This window comes from Ornithorhynchus anatinus, chromosome X1, assembly GCF_004115215.2.
Source record: "Ornithorhynchus anatinus isolate Pmale09 chromosome X1, mOrnAna1.pri.v4, whole genome shotgun sequence".
In the NCBI taxonomy this organism is placed as follows: Eukaryota; Metazoa; Chordata; class Mammalia; order Monotremata; family Ornithorhynchidae; genus Ornithorhynchus; species Ornithorhynchus anatinus.
This window is the reverse complement of record NC_041749.1, coordinates 55,643,371-55,668,168: the sequence shown is the minus strand read 5'-3', so window position 1 is coordinate 55,668,168 and position 24,798 is coordinate 55,643,371. Positions and strand designations below refer to the sequence as shown.

The following is a 24,798-nucleotide window of genomic DNA, read 5'->3' as shown; positions in this document are numbered from 1 at the left end:
CCTTCCCCGACGACTCTGTGAGCCTTACTGGGTGGGCAAGTTCGCAGTGTGAGAATCAGTCCTGAACAGTTGTTTTTGTTGTTTTGTGTTTTTTCCCAAATGAACTCCTAGAATAAACTCGCCCGTTATGAGATGTGCGTTTGTGGGACGATCGTATTCTGGGATCTCCTATTTTCTTCTTGTGACAGAAGGACAGGAGGCATCTAACTTTGTTTTTCGTGTTTAGACTTTTTTTCAGACTCTTAAAATAAGTGTGGTGTTTAAGCGCTTAACCCCGCTCCTTGTCTGCTGACTCCTTTGCACTGTACTCTTAGTACAGCTCCCTGCACAGCGAAAACGCTCAATGACGGGGAATAGATCTATGTTTAAAACGTCTAAATATGTTTTAAGCACCGGGGCAAGAGGCAAGGTAGTCATTCGTTGGTTCGATCGTATTTATCGAGCGGTCACTGTGCCAGAGCACTGTGCTGAGCGCTTGGAATGAATTGGGTCGGACGCAGTCCCCGCCCCATACCGGAGAAGCACTGTGGCTTAGTGGATAGAGCCCGGAAGGTCACGGGTTATAATCCTGGCTCCACCGCACGTCTGCCCCGTGACCTTGGCCAAGTCGCTTCCAACCGTGTGTCTCTCTCAGTGCTTAGCGCCGTGCCAGGCACACGGCGCTTGACAGGTCCCCAGATTGTCTTTATCACCGGAGGCCTCTACCACGTGCAACTTGTAAGGCCGGTAGCGTCTGATTGTTTTGGCCGTTTCAGGTTATCTGTGCGACCATCGCTTTCGGGATGGGGATCGACAAACCCGACGTGCGCTACGTCATCCACGCCTCGCTCCCGAAATCCGTGGAAGGTTACTATCAGGAATCCGGACGAGCCGGACGGGATGGCGAAATATCTCACTGTCTCCTCTTCTACAGCTACCACGATGTCATCCGGCTTAAAAGGCTTATATTAAGTAAGCACAACTTCTCTCTGCAGGACACGACGTCGTCCTTCCGTTCCGTAACAGGAGTCCGATCCCACTGGCGATGATTTGCTGGATGTGGTCGTACGACCTCGAGAAGCAACGTGGACTAGAGGATAGGGCCTGGGTTAATAATTACGGTGCGCGGTCAGCGCCTACTATGTGCCAAGCACTCTTCTAAGCACTGGGGGAGATACAAGTTAATCAGGTCAGACCTAGCCTCTGGTCGCTCAGCAGACGTGTGGCGGCGCTGGGATTAGAACCCAGCTCCACCTGAGACCCAGGCCCGGGCTCCGTCCCCTAGCCGGGCTGCTTCTGATCTCGGCTCCGCCACTCATCTGCTGTGCGACCTCGGGCTCGTCATCACCTCTCTGGACCTCGGCTACCACTTCGGCAAAACGGGGATGCGGATGGGGAGCCCCATGAGGGACGGGAACTGGAACCGCAGCGTGTCTCTCCCCCGCCGCTTACGGGAGCGCCTGGCACGTAGTAAGCGCTTACGAAATGCCATTTAAAAACGAACCAAGAGAACCAGAGTAAACAGTCGAAATGATCAGATGTGGAGAAAATCGAACGAGAGGTTTACGGACGTGGTGAAATTAGCCAGTTTCTTTAGGCATAGAAACGTAACTGGTGCGGGGGGGAGGGTGTCGATGACTTTTTCTCGTACCACTTCTTAAAGTGTATCGGAGCCCGATTTTTCTAGCTGGAGCGAGACAGTTCTGTAATCAGAAATGTCCTATTTGTAATTGCATTTGGCCAAGGCGTAAGATTATCAGAGAGCCAGCCACAGTTCTCTGCAAGACCCGGTGTTAAAAGGCTTACATTAAGTAAGCCCGACACTTCTCTCTGCAGGCCATTCCGCTGTCCTTTCGTTCTATAACAGGAATCTAATCCCACTGGCAATGACTTGTTGGACGTGGTCAGTGTTACCTTGAGAATAACACACCGGTTATTCAGCCCGGCACGGTAAATCTCATCTCTCTGGGGCTTTAGCGGTGAACTTCCGAAGGCGGGTACGTTCTTCTCTCCAGGCTGCCTTCTGCACCGCACTCCTGCCCCTGTCTTCACGAGTCCAGCTAAGCGGACTTGTCGCGAAGAGGGCATTTCCCCCAACTTGTTTGTTCTTCTTTTTTCAAATGGTACGTTGAGCACTTACCATGTGCCAGGCACTGTTCTAAGCGCCGGGGTACCTACAGGCTAATCAGGTCGGATGCCATCCGTGCATGGGACTCGCAGTCTACCCCCCCCCCCCCCATTTTCCAGATGAAGGAGGTGAGGCCCAGAGAAGTCAGGTGCTTTGCCCAAGGTCCCACAGTAGACAAGTGGCGGAGCCGGGACTAGAACCTGGGTCCTTCCGACTACCAGGCCCAGGCTCTAGCGACTAGGCCGCACCGCTTCTCTGTTTCAGCCACAGGAGCATATCGTGATCGTATCGGACGGCGAGGCCCCCCCCCCCCCCCCGCGGGTGGACTTACGAGTTCTTGAACTCAGAACTCAGAGTCCGATGGTATCTGTTAAGCACTTGCCAAGCGCTACACTAAGCGAATACAAGCAAATCAGTTTGGACGCGGTCCCTGTCCCGCGTGGGGCTCACCGTCTCAACCCCCACTTTAAGGATGAGGGAACTGAGGCCCAGAGAAGTGAAATGTCACCCAGGTCACACGGCAGACGTGTTCTGGAGCCGGGATTAGAAGCCGGGACCTTACTCCCGGGCCCGTCTCTATCCACTGTGCCGTGCAGATCAGACCCGGCGGCTGGGTCCCTTTCCAGCTGTGCTTGTGAAGGCACGGTCCGCGACGCTGTGATAGAAAAGCCCCCCACTTCGTCGGAATCCTGCCAAAATGAGAAGGAGACCGTGCTTAATATAGTTTTGGGCTCATAGTAAGCGCTTAACGGATACTATTATTATTAGTAATAATCATAGTAACAGTAAGCGTGGGGGCGAGACACGTGGACCAGCTTTCACACCCGCTTCCTCCCCCCCAACCCCAAGTTTCGGTATCTGCACCTGAAGAGGGGACAGGGAAGAGGCCGAGCCGCTGATCTCACTCGGCTCTGGTCTCTCGGCAAGTTTCTGATAACATCCCGCAGCCGAGCGCTCAGTCAGTATTCGTTCCCGGTGACCGTACGTTATCTTCATTTCCATCCCAGCTCTGCCGTCTGCCTTTCTGTCAGCTCATCGGAAATGTTCCGTTACGTCGCCTATGTCCATATCTGTAATTTATTTCTATTAATGTCCGTCTCCCCTTCCAGACTGTCATTTCGTTGTGGGCAGGGGATGCGTCTGCTTACTGTCGTATCGCACTCTCCCGAGCGCTTCTGCGCACGAACACTCAATAAATGCAATTGAATGAATCAATATTGTTATAGCGTACTCTTCCGGATGCTTAGGACGGTGCTCTGCACACGGTAAGCGCCCAACAGATACGTGGCACGGCGGATAGAGCACGGGCCTGAGGGTCAGAAGGCCATGAGTTCTAATCCCGGCTCCGCCACTTGTCCGCTGTGACCTTGGGAAAGTCGCTGCATCTCTCTGGGCCTTAGTTCCCTCGTCGGTAAAATGGGGACCGAGACGGTGAGCCCCAAGTGGGACAGGGACTGAGTCCAACCCAATTCGCTCGTATCCACCCCAGCGCTTTGTACGGCGCTTGGCACGTAGTAAGCACTTAACGAATGCCTTAATGATAATAATTATTATTATTATTACTGTTACCATCGATGGATTGATTAGGTGTTTTTGTTTCTTTCAGTGGAGAAAGATGGAAATAGTCACACCCGACAGACCCACTTTAATAACCTCTATAGCATGGTGCATTATTGTGAAAACATCGCCGAATGCCGGAGAATACAGCTCTTGTCCTACTTTGGGGAAAATGGGTTCAATCCAAATTTTTGCAAGGAGCATCTGGACGTGGCTTGCGATAACTGCTGCCAGAAGAAGGTAGAGTAAGAAATGTGATAATTTGGGGTGAAAATGGAAAGTTCTCTCTCTCTCTCCCTCTGTGTTTGATGTCAGTTTGTTTTTCGATGAACTAATAACTGTGGTACGTGAAAGCACTTCCTTTGTGCTAACCATGGGGTACAGACACAATAATCAGATCCCACATGAGGCTCACAGTCTGAAGTGGGAGGGAGGACGGGGATTGAATCCCCAGTTTTAGAGATGAGGAAACAGAGGCCCAGAGAAATGAAGTGACTTTGCCCAAGGTCACACAGCAGACAAGTGGTGGAGCTGGGATTAGAACCCAGCTCTCCTGAGTCCGGGGTCCAGTCTCCTCCTCAGACACTGTTTGTGTCGCGAGCATTGGGCTGCTGTTCACGGGAGCCCCAACGTATCTCTTTCTCGCTCTTTCTCTCTCGCTCTCTGTCTCTGCCTCTCTCTCTCTCATGATCCTGGGAAGTTGAGTATTTTGCTTGATCAATCAAGTGGGATTTATTGAGTGCTTACTGTGCGCGGAGCACTGTACTGAGAGCTTGGGAGAGGACAAAAGAACAGTCGGTAGATACATTCCCTGCCCACAAGGCTAGAGAACGTAAATTGATGTTTATCTCTGTGTCGTTGAGGAAGAGTGAGCCGGAAGAAAGGCTCTCCAGTGATTTCTCAGGTTCTTAATGTTTCACCTAAACTTTAGTGGTTTTCCCTGGTAGTATCGTCGGGCTATAATTTCCATATGGCTCTTTGCGATCCAGGCTTGTGTGGGGCAAGAGAAATGTTAAATGTGCTCATTAATTTGTAATTCATCTAGGAGAAGAGTTGAAGCAGCACGGCCTAGTGGATAGAGCACGGGCCTGGAAGTCGAGAGGACCCGGGTTATCATCCCGGCTCCGCCACTTGTCTGCCGTGACCTCAGACAAGTCCCTGCTCTTCTCTGCGCCTCAGTTATTTCATCTGTAAAATGGACTGTGAGCCCTCTGTGGGGCTTGGAATGTGTCCCACCTGATTGGCCCATATTTACCCCAGCGCTCAGTACAGTGCCCGACACTTAGGAGGTGCTTAAAAAATACCATTGAAAAAGTAATCGCATAAGAATTCCGAACATCATAAAAGTGCCGAAAATTTCCCAGTTGTTTTCGAAAGAAGGGGAAACACGGGCTTCTACATTCCGAAAAAAGACCCAGCTTCGGTCGAAGAGGAGCAGCGAAGGCAAGGGCAGATGAAATTAGCCGAGTCCGATGAGATAGAAAGCCTCTGGCGGAAGATGCTTAATAACGGTGTGTTAACGCCGCGTGTCAGGTCGACCGATGCGGTATGACCGGAAAATCGATGCAGGCTATCGGCGGGGGCTGCAAGAGAGCTGTTGTGTTTATTCCCAATGTGCATCTGAGGTCTACTTGGCTTGAAAGAGTTAACGCACCTTGAAATTGCCTCACTTTCGCTCCGAATCTGGCTCAGAGTCACTGTGGCATTTATTAAGCACTTACCGTGTGTCGAGCGATGTTCGGAATCCGGCCCCCTGGCCCGTCTGTCGATGTCCTCAGCTAATTATTCGGCAGCTGAAATGACGTGCGTTCATCTTAAGAGCCACGATTTGTGGCCTCGTGGGAATGGATGGCTTGGGAAACGGAATAGAGAGTAAAAGGATGTCAGCGGCTCAAGCTTCACCTTGGTAAAGTGTCATAGGTTTGAAAATCGGTCGTAAACCTCACCAACAAAATTGTGTTCTTGCTCGTAGGATTACAAGTCGAGAGATGTGACAGAGGATGTGAAAAATATTGTCAGATTTGTCCAGGAACTTGATTCACTGCAGGGAAGAAGAAATATGCGAAATATAACTTCCCCTGGAAGATTTACCATGAACATGTTGGTCGATATTTTCTTGGGTAAGGCCCGTAATGATTCATTCATTCGGCGGTATTTACCGAGCATTTACTACATGCAAAGCGCTTGGGAGAGTACAGTGCGACGGGGTTGGCAGACACGTTCCCGCCCACAACGAGCTCGCGATCAAGAGGGGGAGACAGGCGTCGATATAAATAAAGAATTCACAATATGCAATGTATAGATAGTCAGATACGTTACCCGCGCTTCGGCAAGAGTTCGTTTTCACGGGTTAGAAACGATTCATTTTGAGATAACAAAAGCTAATGCAGCTTTGGCGAAGAAGTCGGCATTATGTCGTCAGCCTTGAATGAATGCCTTCACTGATGGGAAGCGGGAGCAATACGCAGGTTTCCATTTATAAAAGTCTGGGCGAGCTTAGTATTTCGCATCTTATCTACGCCCCAGTTTTCGAGCAGCTTGCACCATAATAGAGAAGGGTAACTTTCCCGAAGTCCAATTTTCCACTTCGGGTCGTTCCGGAAACCGAGGCTGCACGTATAAGATTTGTCCGGAACCGTATCTTGAGGATCTGTTTATGAACGTCGAACGTTTCGGAGGCGGTACCTGTGGACGGTGACCGGGTTTATTTTCCTTCTGATCAGGTAGCAAAAGTGCCAAGGTTCAGTCGGGCATATTTGGGAAGGGGAGCGCGTACTCCAGGCACAATGCGGAAAGGCTTTTCAAAAAACTGGTCCTGGACAAGATTCTGGATGAAGATTTGTTCATCAATGCTAATGACCAACCGATCGCGTATATCGTAGCCGGAGAGAGAGCCCAGGCCGTCCTCCACGGGTATTCGAAGGTAACTTCGGTCCGTGCTTTCTTCTCGGGTCCGTAATCTCAAGACGAAGCTAGAGGTGAAGTTCATTCGTTCAGTCGCGTTTACTGAGCGCTTACTGGGTGCAGAGTACGGTACTAAGCTCTTGGGAGAGTGTAATAGAGCAGTAAACAGAGAGACTCCCCGCCCACAAGAAGTTTACAGTCTAGAAGGATTTCAGGGCGCAGGTTAATGTGACTCTTCTCCTTCCTGCCGGAGAGGTGATGAGGGTAGAGAAAATCCTTCCCAGCCAGGGAATTTTCCAGTGGGTGTGTGAGAATCCACTTTGGATTTTTCCTCTCCTTTTGAAAGTGTAGAGTCAGTCGGTCAGAACGGCGTATCTCTGTTTCAAAGCAGCGTGGCCTAGTGGATAGGGCCCGGGCCCGAGAGTCAGAAGGACCTGGGTTCTAGGCCCCGGTTCCGCCGCTCGTCTGCCGAGTGACCTTGGGCAACTGGCTTCGCTTCTCTGGGCCTCAGTTCCCTCGTGTGGAAAATGGTGGTGATGACCGTGAACCCCATGTGGGACAGGGACCGAGTCCAACCTCGCAACCTTATATCTACCCCAGGGCTTAGAACAGGGCCTGGCACCTAGTAAGTGCTTAACGAATATCGTTAAAGAAATTAAAGAGCCGGGGCGAGGTGGGGGTGTCCCCCTTCACGACTCGCGAGGGTGAAATGCGTTCACGGCAGCCTTGGCCCCAAATCAAACCCGTTATTAAGTGCCGGGTAAACCTCCAAACCGATGTCTGCGCACAGTATCCCTATTAAATGAGGCGTAGTCGCTCAGAGCGTTCCGTTGACTCGCCTCTTGCCCCTTCTCTCCCCCCGCTTTTATGAAGGTGGACTTTATAGAGACAGAGAACGCGAGCAGCATCAGAAAGCAGAAAGCACTGGTGGCCAAGGTGTCGGAGCGAGAAGAAGTGGTGAAGAAGTGCCTCGGGGAACTGACGGAAGTCTGCAAAGCTCTGGGCAAAGTGTTTGGCGTCCATTACTTCAATATTTTTAATACCGTTACTCTCAAGAAGGTTGCAGGTAAAGATGGGTCCTCGAGCAGCGTGGCCTGGAGGGCAGAGCCCAGGCCTGGGAGTCGGAAGGGCCCGAGTTCTCATCCCGCCTCTGCCGCTCGTCTGCCGTGTTAGCGCGGGCAAGTCGCTTCGCTTCTCTGGGCCTCAGTTGCCTTATCTGGAAAACGGGGATTGAGACCGTGAGCCCCACGAGAGACGTGGACAGTGCCCAACCTGGTTAGCCTGTGTCTACCCCAGCACTTCGAACGGTGCCCGGCACGTAATAAGCGCTTAACAAATACCATATTTTACGAAAGAAAAAGGGTCCCGGTGTCGGAGTTCAAAGACAAACGTGAATTTTGTCCACCGTTTTGTTTTTAGTAGCATTTAAGTGCCGGAGCCCAGAGGTACAAGTCCATTCAGTGTCGTATTTACTGAGCGCTTACTGTGGGCAGAGCACTGTACTGAGCGCTTGGGAAAGTACAATATGACAGTAAACAGACACGTTCCCTGCACGCTACAAAGCAGGTCGGACACCGTCCTCGTCTCGCATATGGGACTCTACGGTCTGAGGAAGAGGAATGAACAGGTAATGAATTCCCATTTTACAGGTGAGGAAACCGAGGCCCAGAGAAGTAGAGCGACTCGTCGGAGTCGTACAGCAGGCGGGAAGGGAAGCGGTGTGGCCTGGTGCAAGGGGCGCAGGCCTGGGAGTCAGAGGACCTGGGTTCTAATCCCAGCTCCTCCACGTCTGCTCTGCGATCTTGGACGAGTCACTTCGCTTCTTTGACCTCAGTTCCTTCATCTGGAAAATGGGGACGAAGACCGTGAGCGCCATGTGGGACACGGGCCGCATCCAACCTGATTAACTCGCATCTAACCCGGCGCTTGGTACGGTGCCCGGCGCAGAGTAAGCACTTCACAGGTACCGTTAAAAAAAAACAAACAACCTGGGAAACACGAAAGGCCGTTGGCCAGATTCCCAACCGAATTAGCCGAGCCTTTGATTTTTCCCTCCCCGAAACCTCAGGTGAAGTCTCCGGAGAAGTCGGGTGGTCCTTCCGCCGAGCGGTGCCCATTTTCGTCTCGATGAGAAACTGGAAGTTTCTTGTTTTACAGAGAGCGTCTTCGGGTACGGCGGATGCCTCGCCGTCCGCGATCGGGATCTCTCCAATGGACGTTCCTCTCTGTCTCCATTTGCAGAATCTCTATCGTCCGACCCCGAGGTTTTGCTTCAGATCGACGGAGTTACGGAAGATAAACTCGAGAAGTACGGTGCCGAAGTGATCGGGGTCCTGCAGAAATATTCCGAGTGGACGTTGCCAGGTTTGCTGTCTCTAAATATAACCGAACAGCGGACATCTGGTTTCTGAGCTTCTGTAAACAGCGCGTCTGCAGACCGCCCTGCCTCCACCCCCGCCCCCCCCCCCCCCGGCCGCCACCCCGGTTAGGGACGTATCTGTTCTAGGCCGTTAAGTGTGGAGTGTCTCGTTGAGTGGTTTCCTGCTAGGCACCTCTGAAAGCCACCTGGAGTCACGAGTGCTATTTTCATCACCGGAGCACTAATAGACAGAGGCTGAAGTAGTGTGCCTCAGTGGTCTGAGTGACTTCACGCTGCTTCTCAAGGTGCCCCGGCTTTAAAAAGAGAGCGTCTCGGGAGGGAGAGAGTCTGATTCACTGATCTGCTCAATAATTCACACGTCTTTTCCATTTCCACTGCCTTGGCTTCTTCTTCTCAAGCGCTGTCGTTTCTTTCATTTTATTCTCCTCCTCGCCGACGGCAGCGAGGCAGAGGTGAAGTAGCGCCAAGCGGCGTGGCTCAGTGGGAAGAGGACGGGCTTGGGAGACAGAGGTCGTGGGTTCTGATCCAGGCTCCGCCACTTGCCTGCGGTGTGAACTGGGGCGAGTCACTTCACTTCTCCGTGCCTCAGTCCCCTCATCTGGAAAATGGGGATTGAGACTGGGAGCCCCCCAAGAGACGTGGACCGTGTCCAACCCGATTAGCTTGTGTCTACCCCAGCTCTCAGGACGGTGCCTGGCACAGAGTAAGCGCTTAACAAATACCAAAAAAAACCCCAAAACAAACCAACAGTCAGTCCAAGCGGGTTCAAGAATGGCTCTGAGGGAGAGACCAAAGCGTGGAAGAGTCCCAGATTCTAAAGGACCCCGCCATCTGAAGATTAAAGTGGGGGAAAGGTGGACAGGTGCTAAAAGTGGGACGTGATCCCTGGACGCAGGTGCTGGGATCTAGCAACGCTAAGCCCTCGGTTCTGCAAAGCTCCCCCTTGGACACGATCAGATTTATTCGGGTACAGAAATTCGCCCGTTTAATTCCAGCGGTGAGCTCTCTGGGACCAAAGCAGTGTGCTGAAGGGAAGAATAGCCTGAGAAGCAGCACGGCCCAGTGGATAGAGCTTGGGCCTGGCAGTCAAGAGGACCTGGGTTCTAATCCCAGCTCCACCACTTGTCTGCTGGGTGACCTAGGGCGAGGCATTTCACTTCTCTGGGCCTCGGTTCCCTCGTCTGGAAAACGGGGATGGGGACTGTGAGCCCCAGGTGGGACAGGGACCGGGTCCAACCCGATCGGCCTGTCTCCGCCCCAGCGCTCGGTACAGTGCCTGGCACGTAGTAAGCGCTCAACAGATACCCTAAAAGCAAGCTAAAACAGAGGGCCCTCCCCCAGTTCGGAAGTCTGCACGGTTTGCATTCCCCCGTGGGCCGTAAGCTCCTTGTGGGCAGAGTCTGTGTCTGCCAGCTCTGTTGTATTAGGCTCTCCCAAGCAGTTAGTACAGTGTTGAGCACACACTGAGCTGTCAATCAGTACCACTGATCGATTGATCAGTCGGGACCAGGAGTTAACCGTCTCGCTTTTCCCCCACCCCGGTCCGCAGAGAGGACACTGGTAGAGAGCTTTCAGCCCACAGGGAGGCGAGGCTCAGGGATCGTGCCTAGAAAGTCTGTGGTCTTTTGTTTTGTTCTGTTACGGGGTGGGGGTCGTGATGGTATTTGTGAAGCACTTACCATGTGCCAGGCACTGTACTAAGCGGTGGGATCGTTACAAGCCAATCAGGTTGGACCCGGTCCTTGTCCCACATGGGGCTCACGGCCTTCATCCCCGTGATCCAGATGAGGGAACCGAGGCCCGGAGAAGTGAAGTGAGTGGCCCGAGGTCACACAGCGGACAAGTGGCTGAGCTGGGATTCGAACCCAGATCCTCCTGACTCCCAGGCCCGTGCTCTATCCCCCAGACCATGCCGCTTCTCCCCCAGACTGTGAGATCATTATGGACAGGGGATGAGTTTGCTAATTCTGGTGTATTGTACTCTCCCAAGCGCTTAGTACAGCGCTTAGGATATGGGAAGCGCTCCATAAATACCACTGACTAGTTGAAAGGACCGTGGATGAAGAGAAACTGGCCCAGTCCATCACTTTAGCAAGCTACCGTGCGGCTAACGGGCTGGTCCTTCCCGTCTTACGCCAGCCAGGTACCTCGAGCGGCGCCGTCTTCTGAGATGGAATTATTTCAAATTAAAAAAAAAAAAATTATTCAGCCCCCTCATAATTGTAAACATTTGTTCAAAGTGTCATTTTCAGCTGAGTAATCATTATTTGAGTGGTACCAATGCTTTAGAGAAAAATCAAAACTGTTTCTGTTAATTATGCAGTTGTACTGTTAATAGTCTCAATTTCCTGGGACTTGTTTGAATCAGTCATAGCCTGCATCGAGTCCGACTTCAAATGAACCTAGCTCAGCCCACGCAAAAAAATCCGCAGGGCGTTCTCCCCTCTCTGAGCCCCAGGGGTCTTCCTCCTCGGGTTTTCGGGGCGGTTCCGGCGGCCGGAGGACAGCGGGACGGAGGGGTTCGTTTTCCTGGTCTAAGGCGGGTAGCGGAGTCGGGGTCCGCCCTCTGAGCGGGCTGGGTGAGCGCTTCTTCCGGGAAGGACCCCCAGGAGCGGGGAGATCAATCGATTTGGGAGTTGGCCGTATTTGGAAGAAATCAGGCATATTTATTGAGCGTCTACCATGTGCGGGGCTTGGGGGAGTCCAATACAACAGAGTTGGAAGGCGCGTTCCCAGCCCGTAACAAGCTTAGAGTAGAGACAAGCTTACGGTCGGAGGTATTTGAGTGCTGACTGCGTGCAGAGCACTCTACTAAGCTCTTGGAGTAGAGTAGAACAGAGTCGGTGGGCGCATTCCCGCCCACAGCGAGCTTCCGGTCTAGAGAACAAGCTCAGGGGAGTCCTTCCCTCAGTGGTATTTTTGGGGGTGCCTTCCGGGTGCTTTTTCATAAAAGTAGAGCACCGAAAGAGACCTTCCTCCCCGTCCCTGAGGTACTTACCGTCTAACGGAGCGTTCGGATGGGTGGAGATAAATGCATGACTTAAGTTTTAGGGAATTAAGTACCACAACCACCAGGATGGAGGAGAGCCATTCAAGGTCTCACAGTTGTCTCAAGTTGAAAAGCAGCATGGCCTGGCGGATAGAGCCTGAGCCTGGCAGTCAGAGGACCTGAGTTCTAGTCCCGGCTCCGCCACGCGTCTGCTGTGACACCTTGGGTGCTCGCTTTACTTCACAGTGACTCTGTTCCCTCATCTGTAAAATGGGGATGAAGACGGCGAGCCCCATGTGGGACAGGGACTGCGTCCAACCCCAGTGAGCCTGTGTCCACCCCGGCGCTTAGTACAGGGTCTGGGAAAGTGTGAGCGCTCAACAGGTACTATTAAAAAAAAAAAAAAGAAACATAGCGGAGAATATTCTCCCTGCGATCCGAGCTTGTTGCTCCACACAGAGCTCTGGGAGCCCCCCTGGGAATCGGAGCCGATTCTCGGAGAAGAGCGGCGAGGGGGCAGGACGGAGGCCCGGGGCGCCCGGTTGACGGGACCCCGTAGCCGCAGACCACTATTCAGCTCTTGAGGTCGAAGGACAACCAGCCGCCCACTGGCACCAAGTAACGTAATCTCCCCAGTCACGTCCGTTGCGTTTTGGGACGGGCAGATGGATCGATCAATGGTATTTACTGAGCACCTGCTACGTGCAGAGCACTGTAGTAAACTCTTGGGAGAGTCTGATCCGACAGAATTAGCAGACGCGCTCCCTGCCCGTAACGAGCTTCCAGACCAGACGGGGAGGCAGACGTTAATATGAGAAGCAGCTTCGCTCAGTGGCCTGGAAGTCAGAAGGACCAGGGTTCTAGTCCCGGCTGGGTCACGGGGATGCTGTGTGACCTCGAGCAAGTCGTTTCACTTCTCTGGGCCTCAGTTTCCTCCTCTGTAAAAGTGAGGATTAAGAGCGTGAGCCTCATGTGGCAAAGGGACCGTGTCCATCCTGATTAACTTAACAGTGCTTGGCACGTAGTAAGCGCTTAACGAGCACCGTGATTATTGTCATTATTATAAATAGGTCATTGGGAAAGCATCATTTAAAGATATGTACGTACAGATATGCGATATAAAAAGACACGATCGGAATATGCTAAATGGGGGCCGCTCCAGGCCCCGAGGGCTATCCTCTCTGACAGGTTTTCCATCATTTCAGTGCTCACCAGAGAATTGAGACTCTCCCCATTTGTGAGGTTTTATGCTTGCCTTCCTTTTTTTAAAAAAAAATTTTTAAACAGAACCATTAGAATGTGGGAAGAGTGCCCAAATTACAGCAGAAAAGAAAATAAAAAAATAAAGACTCTGCTCGTAGTGAAAGCCAGATGGCCGCGAGCATATTTAGCACAAGTGGACACAGTCAGAAGGATCGTTCGATCTCCCCTCCCCACTCAGGTTGCCTGTCTTGCGGCATGATGGTGAGAAGAGACGGCGTAGCGTATAGTGGACGGAGCGCGGGCATGGGAGTCAGAAGGTGATGGGTTCTAATCCCCGTTCCGGTTATCTGCTTTGCGACCTTGGGCAAGTCACGTCCCTTCTCTGGCCCTTAGTTGCCCCATCTGTAAAATGGCAGCCGAGACTATGAGCCCCAGATGGGTCGGGGACTGTTTCCAACTGCATTTGCTCGTATCTACCCCAGCACTCGGTACAGTGCCTGGCACATAGTGAGAGTTTAACAGACACCAGAATTGAGGACGTGAGGCTCTCTCCCAGCAGGTCCGGGGATGTGCAGAGATGGGTCACAAGCCCGGCCCGGACAGGTCTCCCAGGTAGGGCAAACGTTTTGAGCTGCCGGCTAAAGAAAACCACACTGAGGGGAAGCGGAGAGTCCTCGAGATCCCCGCCCCGCGGGGTGAGCTCGGGGTCCGTCTTCCCGGCCCGGAGACGGAGCGATTACTCTCTCCGCCGAATGTGAGGCCCGGGGCCCAGTAGGGTCAGGGGAGGAACGGAATGATCGCAAGGAGTCCGGAGAGACCGGCCGCTTGGCCGATCGTGATCCTCGTTGGAAGTTTGCACGTTCCTAGTCAGCCTCTGACTACGCCGCGAGGAAAACTTCACAGCTGTTACGGGAAGGAGCGGGTGGGCGTGAAAAGAGGAAAAGATGGTCGAGAGTTTCATAAGTGCTAACGTTGGCTAGCGGCACGGCGTCGAGTTAGACAGAATCCCGGCCCTGTGAATTTTTTCTTTTTTGGTTTTTTTTTAATGGTGCCTGTTAAACACCTAGTATGTCCCGGGCGGTATACTAAGTGCTGGGGTAAGATAAGAACCAATCAGAGGTTCATAATTGCTAGCGTTGGCTAGCGGCACGGTCGAGTTGGGCAGAATTCCAGTCCTGTGGATTCTTCTTCTGGGCGGGTTTCTTCTCACCTTCAAGCCTTCCTTGACTGAGCCCTCATTTCCTCTTCCCCCTCTCCCTTCTACATCACCCTTGCACTTAGATCCGCTCCCTTTATTCACCCCTCCTTTAGCCCCTCTGCACTTTACCTTACGTATCCGTGATCGATGGATTTCTCTTAATGTCCGTCTCCCCCTCTAGGATGCGAGCTCACTGTGGGCAGTGAGTGTGTCTGTTGTACTGTGATAGCGTGCTCTCCCAGGCGCCGAGCACAGCGCTCTGCACCCAGGAAGAGCTCAATAAATACGATCGAACGAACGAATGAATCCCCTAGCCCCTTGGCTGCATTTGGTAATCGAGCTCATTGTGGGCGGGAACATGTTTTCAACTCAATCGATCAATCGGTCGACTATTTCAGGGAAGAGACATGCTATATATATATTTCGCGCTACGTGTCGTGATGTCTAACGGCTCTGCGAAAAGCATAAGAGATGGGTAACCGCTTTAGTTGGATCCCTCTCTACGTAAAGCCCTGTGGCGGATAGAAAGAATAGCCGTATCTTAAGTGCTTTCTTTGTGCTGAGCACTGGGCTAAATATGAGATTCGTTCCATTCGGTCGTATATATTGAGCGCGTACTGTGTGCAAAGCACCGTATTAAGCGACAAAGTCAGGTCTGACCGAGTCCCCCTCCCACATGGGGCTCCCAGTTTAAGTAGGAGAGAGACTGTAGACGGTAAGCTCCCTCAAGACTGTAAGCTCGTTGAGGTCGGGGACTGTGTCTCATGGCTATATTGTACTCTCCCGAGCGCTTAGTACAGTGCTTTGCACACGGTAAGCCCTCAAAAAATATGACCGAATGAATGAATGTGTCTACCGGCTCTGCTGTGTTGTTGTCTCCCAAGCGCTCGGTACAGCGCGCCGCACACGGTAAGCGCTCCATAAACAGCGTCGACTGATCGACAGCCTGTGGGATTTATGGACCGCCTACCACACGCTAAGTATTTACTGCACTAAGCGCCTAGGAGAGTACAGTAGAATCGCTAGTCGCCATCCCTGCCCTAGCAGTACGTGAATCCCGTAGGTGACAGCGGTCCTTACCTCTTCGTTCAATCGATCGTATTTATTGAGCGTTTACTGTGTGCAAAACACTGTACTAAGCGCTTGGGAGGGTACAATATAACAACCAACGGACACATTCCCTACCCACAAAGAGCTTACATTCTCTCTCCGGGCTCTCGGGGGGACCGGGTCCTCGGGGGGGGGTTTCGGGGAACCCTGCGTCTGACCTTCCCCACACCCACAAAGCGTCGACCTCACAACCGGACGCTGCCGGCGGATAAAGTGTGACGCTGTCCGTCCGTCCGTAGCAGGTGGCGACGACAAGGACCCCTCCTGGCTCAGCCCCCACGAGGAAGAATTTGGCGGGAGATCCGTCAGCCAGGAGGACGGCGAAGAAGTCCACGTCGCTTCTCGCTATTTTGGGAGTAAAACGGAAAGGGGAACAAAGAGGAAAAGGACGCTGGCCTTCCAGAGGGCCAAGAGGAAGAAAACCGGACCCGGCGGCCAGAAGTCAAACGCCAAAGGGTAGGTTTCCTCTGCCCGGCCTTCGTTCGCTGGATTGGGAGGGCGAGGCGTCGGCCGGATGGGGGTTCTGTTTGAGTTTACGGCGGGAACCGGATGATTAGAGTTTTCCGCTTGAGGTTCATCTTCCCACGAACAGGCCGGTCGATCGGTCATTGAGCGTTTACTGTGTGCAGAGCACCGTGCTGAGCGCCTGGGGGAATGCAACAGTAAACAGACACACTCCCTGTCCACGACAAGCTTACAGATTGAGGCTGAGATCTCATCTTTCAGTCATTTGTTTGTATTTATTGAGCACTTACTGCATAGTAGGTGCTCGGGCGAGTTCGATATAAGAATAAGACACATTCCCTGCCCTCAACAGGCTTATGATCTGAAAGGGGAGACAGACGTTAATACAAATAAATTACATCTAAATACATTTCTCCTTCTCAAAGTGTCTGTCCCCAACCAGATACCAGGTATGGTTTTTGTTGTTGTTGTCGTGGTTGATTGTTTTTGCAGGGTGGGGAGTTGGGGAAGTACGATTTTATCGGTTTTGGTCGTGTTTTTCTTTGGTTTTTAAATACCGCCTTCCCTTCGATACACACAGAGCTGCCGGGAAAGGCGTCTGGCGGGCGCGTCCCCGTAGTCGACCCAGGGCTTTGTTTTCTCCCCCCTCCTTTGGATCAATCGATCCGTGGTGTTTACTGAGCGCTCGGGCGTGCGGAGCACCGTACTGAGCGGTTGGGGGTGCACGGTCCAACCAAGTCGGTAGAGACGTTCCCTACCCACAGGTCTGCTCAGTAGGCCCCCTGCTGCCTCCGGCTCGCTCTTGGGTTCCCTGAGGCTTTTGAAAATACAAATGCAGTTGAGCTCAGGGTTGAATGCTCGTTTGATGATAATAAAAATGGACTGATGGAGCATCTCCTGAATGAAGCGTATTAAGCGTTTACAAGATAGATTCCCTGCCTACACTCAGTGGCGTGTTATCATTCGACCGTATTTATTGAGCGCTTCCCGTGCGCGAAGCCCTGTACTAAACGCTAAAGTGACTGACCCAGCTGAGCAGTGGCGGGGCCGGAATTAGAACCTAGGGCCCGGGCTCTCTCCGCTAGGCCAGGCTGATTGCCGTGTGCAGAGCACTTGGGAGAGCGCAGTACAGTAGAGGGGTAGACACAGGCTCTCACCTCAAGAAGGTTGCAGCGTAGTAGCCGCTAAAAATTAATTTCAGTTTGAGGAAGCAGCAGAGCGTACGGATGTGGACATCGTCGGACACGGGGCCGGGAATGGGATGGGGATCCAAAGCGTTAATGGGCACGGATCCAAGACCTAAACGGAAACGGGAAGTTCACATTTCTCACGAGGGAGACAGGCCCAATTCACCCGGAGGGAAATCAGAATAAACCAAGGTGAGCGTTCTGTCGGAGAAACGTCGTCTTCCCTCTAGACTGTGAACTCATCGTGGGCAGGGAACGTGGCTACCGACTCTGTGGTATTGTCCACTCCCAAGCGTGTAGTACAGTGCTCCGCACACAGGAAGCGCTTCGGTAAACACCGTCGATCGACTGGTTCACGAGTGGCCAAGTTGGGTGCCCACAGCTACGGAGGGGCAAGAAGTGGCCGCAGGGTTAAGATCTGTAAGCTCCTTGAGGGCAGGGATCGGGTCTACCCGCCTCTGTCGCAGTTTCCCCTCCCAGGGGCTTAGCACAGTGCTCCGCAGACAGTAAGCGTTCCACTGATCTGAGACCTTAATACAGGAATACCTCATGATGCGGTCAGGATGCTTTCTGCAAAAATGTGGCCATATCGTGGGGTTTGGCTTTCCGTAGACTTTCACGCAGTTTATTAGGTTCTCTTCTCGAACCAGTCCAAACAACACGGCCAGGCTCTGCATGTAGATAAAAATGACCTACCCGTAAACCTCCCTTCTCCTCGTTCCTTGTTCCTAGTGTCTCTTCTGCCCTCCTGGACCCCTCTTCCCCCTGCCTCCCCACCTCCGGCCCGGACGGCCCTCACGATAGTAAGCGCTTAACAGATACCATTTAAAAAACAAAGTTCGGTGTCCGGCGATGATCTCCCGGCCGAAGGATCAGCGTAGGAAAGTTCTGTTTACTTACGGTCCGCCCCAAAGAGGACCACCGCAGGAAACCGTCGGTCCCTCCGTCCGTCTCGTACGGGCGGAGACTTGGGGGAGAGGAGCCCCTGGGAAAATGAGAGTGTATCGTGAAGCACAGTGTCGTGGGCCATGTTTTCCCCTAGACTTACGGCTTCTTAATGCTTTCTATACTCTGGGTGGCATTAAGCGTCACAAATTTTAAAAAATGTACCCCGTATATATATGGCGTTTGTTAAGTGCTCACTCTGTGTCAAACAGCGTTCTAAGCCCTGGGGTAGATACAGATTTAATTAGGTTGGTTACAGTCCCTGTCCCACACGAAGCTCCCAGTCTAAGCAGGAGGGAGAGCAGGAGGATCGAGGCACGGAGTAGTTCAGTGACTTGCTCCGGGTCACCCAGCAAGCATTTGGCGGAGCTGGGATTCAAGGCCAGGTCCTCGGATTCCTGGGCCCGTGCTCTTCTCGCTAGACCACCCTGCTCCTTTTTTCAGAACCCGAGGGACGGGGACCGGGGACTCATTGCCACCTGCCTCTTCTCTCCCCGTGCTCTAGGCCCGCGCTCTGTGCACCGGAAACGTTTAATAAATACCGTCGCCACGACAACTTTAATTTAATCCCTCTGCACCGACAGGTTTTTTGGCCTCAGCAGCCTCACCCACCCGCGGGGCCCGAGATAAGACGCTCAGATCCATTAAATTGCCATTGCACTTTTGGCATTTTTGAGGAGTCTCTTAGAATGCGTGGCTGGCGGGCGGTATGTAGGGCGAATTGACAGAAGACTAGCGGTAGGGAGGAAAGGAGCTGGAACTCAGTCACACGTCGGCAAGGAGAGGGAGGAAAAAAATCGGGCATTTCAAGTTTCCTGCAGAAGGGCAGGTAAGAATCTTAATAGCATTCTCGGGGTGACCCTGCGTCGCTCTCTAGGCAGTAAGCCCGTGGTGGGCAGGTAGCGCGCCTCCCGACTACGTTGTGTCGTCCTCGCTCAGTAGAGCACCCCGCACACGGTAAGGGCTCAATAAATGCAATGGGTCGACCGCGACCCGGGGCCGCTCTCGGCCAACCAGAGCCCTTCGCTGTCACCAGCGGGGACGCCGCGCTTTTCTTGCTCTTCAGTTACGGACCCGGCGGCTTTTATGGGCCGTCTCGGCACGCTCAAGAATGCAGCCCTAAAAATAACGGCACTCTGACAGAATTGTTTTCAGATCGGGGAGAGAGGGAAAAAAAGAAAAAAGTCCCCATCACGCTCCGCAAGCTGTCGTGCTTCCTCGTACAGCCTCTTCCCCCTCCCGAGTCTCTGCCCGTAGGAGAAAGATGAAAGATGGAAGGACAGACGGTTCCTCACGATGGCTGTCTCTGGCCGGAACCCTAAGTAAATAGATGTTCTCTGCGCTGATCCTTCCGCCGGAGATTGGAGCTCATCACCGAACGCTGAATGACCTTTTTTTTTTTTATGGTATTTGTTAAGTGCTTATTGTCGGTCAATCAAATCAGCGGGATTTATTGAGCATTTACCTGCTCATACCGCTCATGGAGAAGCCGCGTGGCTCAGCGGCAAGAGCCCGGGCTTGGGAGTCAGGGATCGTGGGTTCTGATCCTGGCTCCGCCGCTTGGCGGCTGTGTGACTTTGAGCAAGTCACTTCACTTCTCTGGGCCTCAGTTCCCTCATCTGTAAAACGGGGATGAAGACGGTGAGCCCCACGTGGGACAACCTGATCGCCTCGTATCCCCCCCCCCCAGCGTTTAGAACAGTGCTTTGCACGTAGCAAGCGCTTAACAGTTACCAGTATTATTATTATTATTACTATGTGCAGAGCAAGTAAGAGCACGGGAGAGCAAAATACAAGGAAATGAGCAGTCGCGTTCCCCGCGTATAATGAGCTGACAGCCTATGTACTGAGCGCTGGGAAAGAGACAAGCTAGTGAGGTTGGACACAGTTCGCGGTCTTAATCCCCATTTTACGGATGAGGGAACCGAGACCCAGAGAAGTGAAGCGATTTGCCCAAGGTCCCCCAGCAGACAAGCGGCAGAGCTGGGATTAGAACCCGTGTCCCTTGAACTCCCAGACGCCGGCTCTAAACCCTGAACCATGCCATATTTTACAGTACGCCGGAGCCTGGCAGGGAAGACCCTGTGGGGCCAACAGGCTCGTTTCTTTTCCGTCACTCTGCCGCTCGGCGCGGGGAGGGGTGGCAGGCTGGTGGAAGGGTAACGGGTGAATGCTCCTACACCGGGGGTCAGGGCTAGAGAGAAAAGAGGCTTTTTTTCCCCTTCTCCGGGCTCCCGGCCCCTCAGAGATGACTTGGCTATCTAGGTCGTCTAGCGGGGGCACCCGGAGCCGGTCGATAAACGTCGGAGGGGCCTCGTGGCAGTCCTGCGATCATCCGCCGCCCATCCCCGCTGCGGCCCTCCTGTTGGGCCAACGACGGATTGTCTTCCCCTTCCCCTACCCTTGCCGCGGAGCACCGGCCGATGGCGGGGCGGCGCGGGCCTAGCGATCCCTAATATGTGTGGGAAGGTCATGACGAATCCACTGGGAGGGGCAGGTCCGTTGAGGTAGTCCCACTTGGCAGTCAGTGGTATTTACCAAACGTGTGCTCTATGCACAGAACTGTACTAAGCGCTTGGGAGAGTGCGATACAATCGATCAGTGACACCGACTGAGTGCTTCCCGTATGCGGGGCGCTGTCCTAAACGCTTGGGAGAGTACAAAACAAGGGAGTCGGCAGACATGTGCCCTGCCCACAACGAACTTACAGTCTAGAGGGGGAGACAGACGTTGATAGGAATAAATAAGATGACAGATACGTCCATAGGTGCTGTGGGACTGAGGAGGCGGTGAATATAGGGAGCAAGTCAGGGTGACGCCAAAGGGAGTGGGAGAAAAGGAACTGAGGCTCAGTCAGCAGACCTAGTTACCAACAGGGCATCAGTATATCAATCAATCAGAGATGCAACTTGGCCTAGAGGATAGAGCCCAGGTCTGGAAGCGGGAAGGATCTGGGTTCCAATCCTGGCTCCGCCCCCGTCTTCTTTGTGACTTTGGGCAAGTCTTTTCACTTCTCCGGGCCTCAGTTCGCTCATCTGGAAAATAGGGATTAAGACTGCGAGCCCTATCTGGGACGGGGACTGTCCGACCCAATCACCTTGTATCTACCCCAGCGCGTAGTACAGTGCCTGGCACAAAGTAAGCGCTTAACAAATACCAGACTCATTATTATCGGTGGTATTTATTGAGCGTTTATTACATGCACGCGTCCGGCCCCGTCTTCCAGCGCCCCGACCCGGGCTTCTCCATAGCCCCGAGGCACTCTGCAGGTCAGTCGGTCAGTCTCGTACCTACTGAGCGCTTACCGGGGGCAGAACACTGTCCTGAGCGCTTGGGAGAGTCCACTAGGACAATTTTACAATCACATTCCTTGCCCACAGCGAACTTCCAGGCTAGGGGAGGTCCTGGAGGAGGGCTTAGCAGTCAGAAGGCGAGGGAGAAATTAGCCCCGGGCGAAGCGGAGGTTGCTGCTTGCCAACGGAGCCTTCAATCCAGTATACAAAACAGGTTTTCATCCGAGGATTCCGGCCGTCAAAAGCCCTTGGCGCGTGGCCATCCGAGAGGCGGCTTCTCTGCCGTATTTTGCGATTTGGGGGGGGGGGGATTTTTTTAACGATATTTGTTAAGCTCTTCCGAGATGCCAGGCACCGTTCTAAACGCCGGGGTAGATACAAACTCATCAGTTTGGAGACGGTCCGTGTCCCACGTGGGGCTCGCGGTCTTCGTCCCCCTTTTCCAGAGGAGGGAACCGAGGCACGGAGAAGTGAAGTGACGTGCCCCAGGTCACGCAGCAACACGGGCTGCGTCGTAGAAAAGCGAGGGGAGGCAGGAGGGGGCCGGGTCGTTGAGGCCTCTGAAGCCGACGGCAAGGAGTTTGATGCGGAGGTGGACGGGCAACCGCCGGGGGTTCTTGAGGACTGGGGAAACACGGACTGAACGTTTTTCTAGAAACGATCCGGGCAGCGGAGTGAAGCGTGGGCTGGAGTGGGGAGAGACGGGAGGCCGGGAGGTCAGCGAGGAAGCTGTTGCGGGAGTCACAGCGGGATAGTATAAGTGGTTCGATCAGCACGGCGGCCGTTCGGGTGGAGGACGACCCACGGCTTTCTCAAGGCCCTGAGCCTGTCCCACAGCAGAACCACGCATGTGTTTATTGTTTCCGGGCCTCAGTTCCCTCATCTGCAAAATAGGGGATTGAGATTGTGAGCCCCATGTGGGGCAGGGGCTGTGTCAACCCAATTTGCTCGGATCCACCCCAGTGCCTGGCACAGAAGAAGCGCTCAACAAGTACGACTGTTGTTATTATTCTAGTGTTCTCTCCCAAGCGCCTTAGTACAGTGCCTGGCACACAGGAAGCGCTCAATCAGCACCAACGAATGAGTGAATGAAGCGTGACGTGGCCACTGCGATCGAGCCACCCTCCCCCGCACTCCCGCCTCGGGGGTGGACGGAGGACCCCGGCCACCCGCCGTCCAGAAGGCCACCCGTCTGAGGCTGGGCGCGCATTCAGCGCGGTCACAATGGAGCAGGAAATAGCTCTGCGGCGAAAAGGCCTCCAGCAGATAACGCTGCCGTTATCGCCGCGGGCCTTCTGGCTGGGAGCGGTGGGGCGGAGTGGGGGCGGCGGGCGGGGTGGGGGGGGGTTGTTTTCGTTTTTGTTTTTTGGTTGGTTTTTTTTCACTCGGGTTAAAGGGGGGGGGAAAAACTTTATTTCTCATACAGCCGGGAAGTGAGGTGTGAGGAAGGCTTGGGAATCAGGCCAATGGGGTAGTGACGGAGCGAGACAAGGACTTCTCTCTCTCCCTTTCTCTCTCTCTCTCTTCCCACCTCCCTCACCCTCCATTTTTCCTCCAGTTTCCTCTGGGGCGGGATAGGGTGGAGAGAGACTAAAGCCGAGGAAGCGGGGAGGGGGAACTCCAGATTGTGGAGCTTGGAGGGGTGGGACTAGGACAGATTGAAAGGGGTGGGGAGGGTCTGGTCTCCCCTTCCCCTCCCCAGAATTCCCACTGAATGACTCAGCTCCACTTCCTCCTCCCACCGGGGGAATCCGCCAACTTATGCTGCCCTTGCCCTCGGTAGAACCCCGAGGCCCCCGGCCCCCTCCGTCTCCCTCCTGCCCCCGAGGGTCGGGGGAGGCCGTGTGGGATCCGGAGGGACGGGGGCGGTGAGCCGAGAGGGTTTTGCCGGAACGGGATCGGGGTGATTGGGAAACTTCCCGCGTGCTCAGTCCCCGGAGAGGAGACTCCGGCAGACCGGGGGAGAAAAGCAGGCTGACGGGTTTGACGTCTGAGCCGTCTTCAAGGGACGGGGGGTCTCGTCTGGCTCCTCTCCGGGAGGGGGCTCGGCGGAGGACCCGGAGGAGGTTGGCCTGCCGGGTAATCGGGGGGAGTCTAAACGTTTGGCGGTCTCTCTGCATCACGTTCTCAGGGGTCCGAACACCTGCAGAAAGACACCGTCTTCCAAAATCAAAGCCTCCCGTTCATTCGGATCCCAGTCGACGTCGGACGGCTTTCAGACGGCGGCGGGGAGCGGTAGGAAGCTAGGATTGATGGCCCTACCGAAGCCTAAAAATAGACAGTTCCTCCAGCCTTCATACACGTTCCTGTAACCGCCGACACGAGGCGTGCCTTCTACGGGACTCAGTGCTTCTGAACCCCTCACCATCTGATGGTTTTAAAAGGTACTAAGCGTGTTAAGCACACACAACTTGTCATTCACACAACTTGTCATTCTCAGAGGAAGCATTTACATTTCAATAAATGTCTAGAAAGGAACCGGAGAGGCTGGTAATTTTTGTTTGGTTCTTTCCAGTCTTTCGGGAAGCAGAGGGGCCTAGTGGAAAAGAGCCCGGGCCCGGGAGTCGGAAGGACCTGGGTTCTGATCCTGGCTCTGCCGTGTGTCCGCTGAGGGACTTCGGGCTCGTCGCTTCCCTTCTCTGTGCCTCTGTTACCCCATCAGTAAAATGGGGGTTCAATCCCACTTAAACTGCGAGTCGCACGTGGGACAGGGATTAACTTGAATCCGCCCCAGCGCTTAGAGCGGGGCTTGGCACCTAGTCGGTGCTCGGTGAGAACCATAATTGAATCTGATTTTCCGTCTGGGGGCTTTCTCAGACGTGACTTCCAAAACCCCTCCTACTCCTACCAATATAGGGGCTGCTGGAACGGAAACATCAACCGCTAACGGTCAAGTTCCCGTTCCCCGGGAAGTAGCGTGGCCTGGGAGTCAGAAGGACCCCTGGGGTCTAATCCCCGCTCTGCCGCTTTGCCGGGTGACTGAGCCCCTTGTGGGGCAGAGACCGTGTCCGACCTGATTAGCCTGTCTCTACCCCAGCGCTTAGAACAGTGCTTGGCACATAGTAAGCACTTAACGAACACCACATTTATATTATCATTAGCAGCGGGTCCTCCCGGAGCCCGGACCCGCCGCCCCCGAGGCAGGAGGCCGTGGGCCGAGAGGTCTCTCCAGCCGGGGGGCCTCCGGGTCGGGCCTCCCGTCGAACCAGCAGGGTCACGGAGGCGAGCCCTCTGAATCCTCCAACCGGCCGGGGAAGCCACCGGGGTCCGACAGCCACCCCGTTCTCCGCCGCCCTGCACCCCGCCTCCCCCGCTCAGTCAGTCCTACTTATTGAGCGCTTACTATGTGCAGGGCACTGTACTGAGCACCCGGGAGACACATGTAACAGGCACATTCCCTGCCCCCGATGAGCTCATGGTCTAGAGCTTACAGCCCCCGGCGATGCTCTCTCCCTGTCCC

General features: G+C 53.8%; 1 protein-coding gene across 3 annotated transcripts in view; it reads left to right on the top strand.

The window, feature by feature from the left end:
- Positions 1–23,821, top strand: part of BLM (BLM RecQ like helicase) — a 75,410-nt gene extending 51,589 nt beyond the window's left edge. For 2 of the 3 annotated variants that reach the window (XM_029051454.1, XM_029051452.1), the window contains exons 15-22: positions 756–951; positions 3,714–3,904; positions 5,637–5,784; positions 6,388–6,587; positions 7,442–7,634; positions 8,810–8,932; positions 15,688–15,904; positions 23,470–23,821. In XM_029051454.1, the coding sequence (XP_028907287.1) occupies positions 756–951; positions 3,714–3,904; positions 5,637–5,784; positions 6,388–6,587; positions 7,442–7,634; positions 8,810–8,932; positions 15,688–15,904; positions 23,470–23,650 (1,449 nt within the window). In that variant the 3' untranslated portion in view covers positions 23,651–23,821. The remainder of the gene's footprint in view (positions 1–755; positions 952–3,713; positions 3,905–5,636; positions 5,785–6,387; positions 6,588–7,441; positions 7,635–8,809; positions 8,933–15,687; positions 15,905–23,469) is intronic. The other variant, XM_029051453.1, reaches the window with a different exon arrangement.
- Positions 23,822–24,798: the final 977 nt, after the last annotated feature.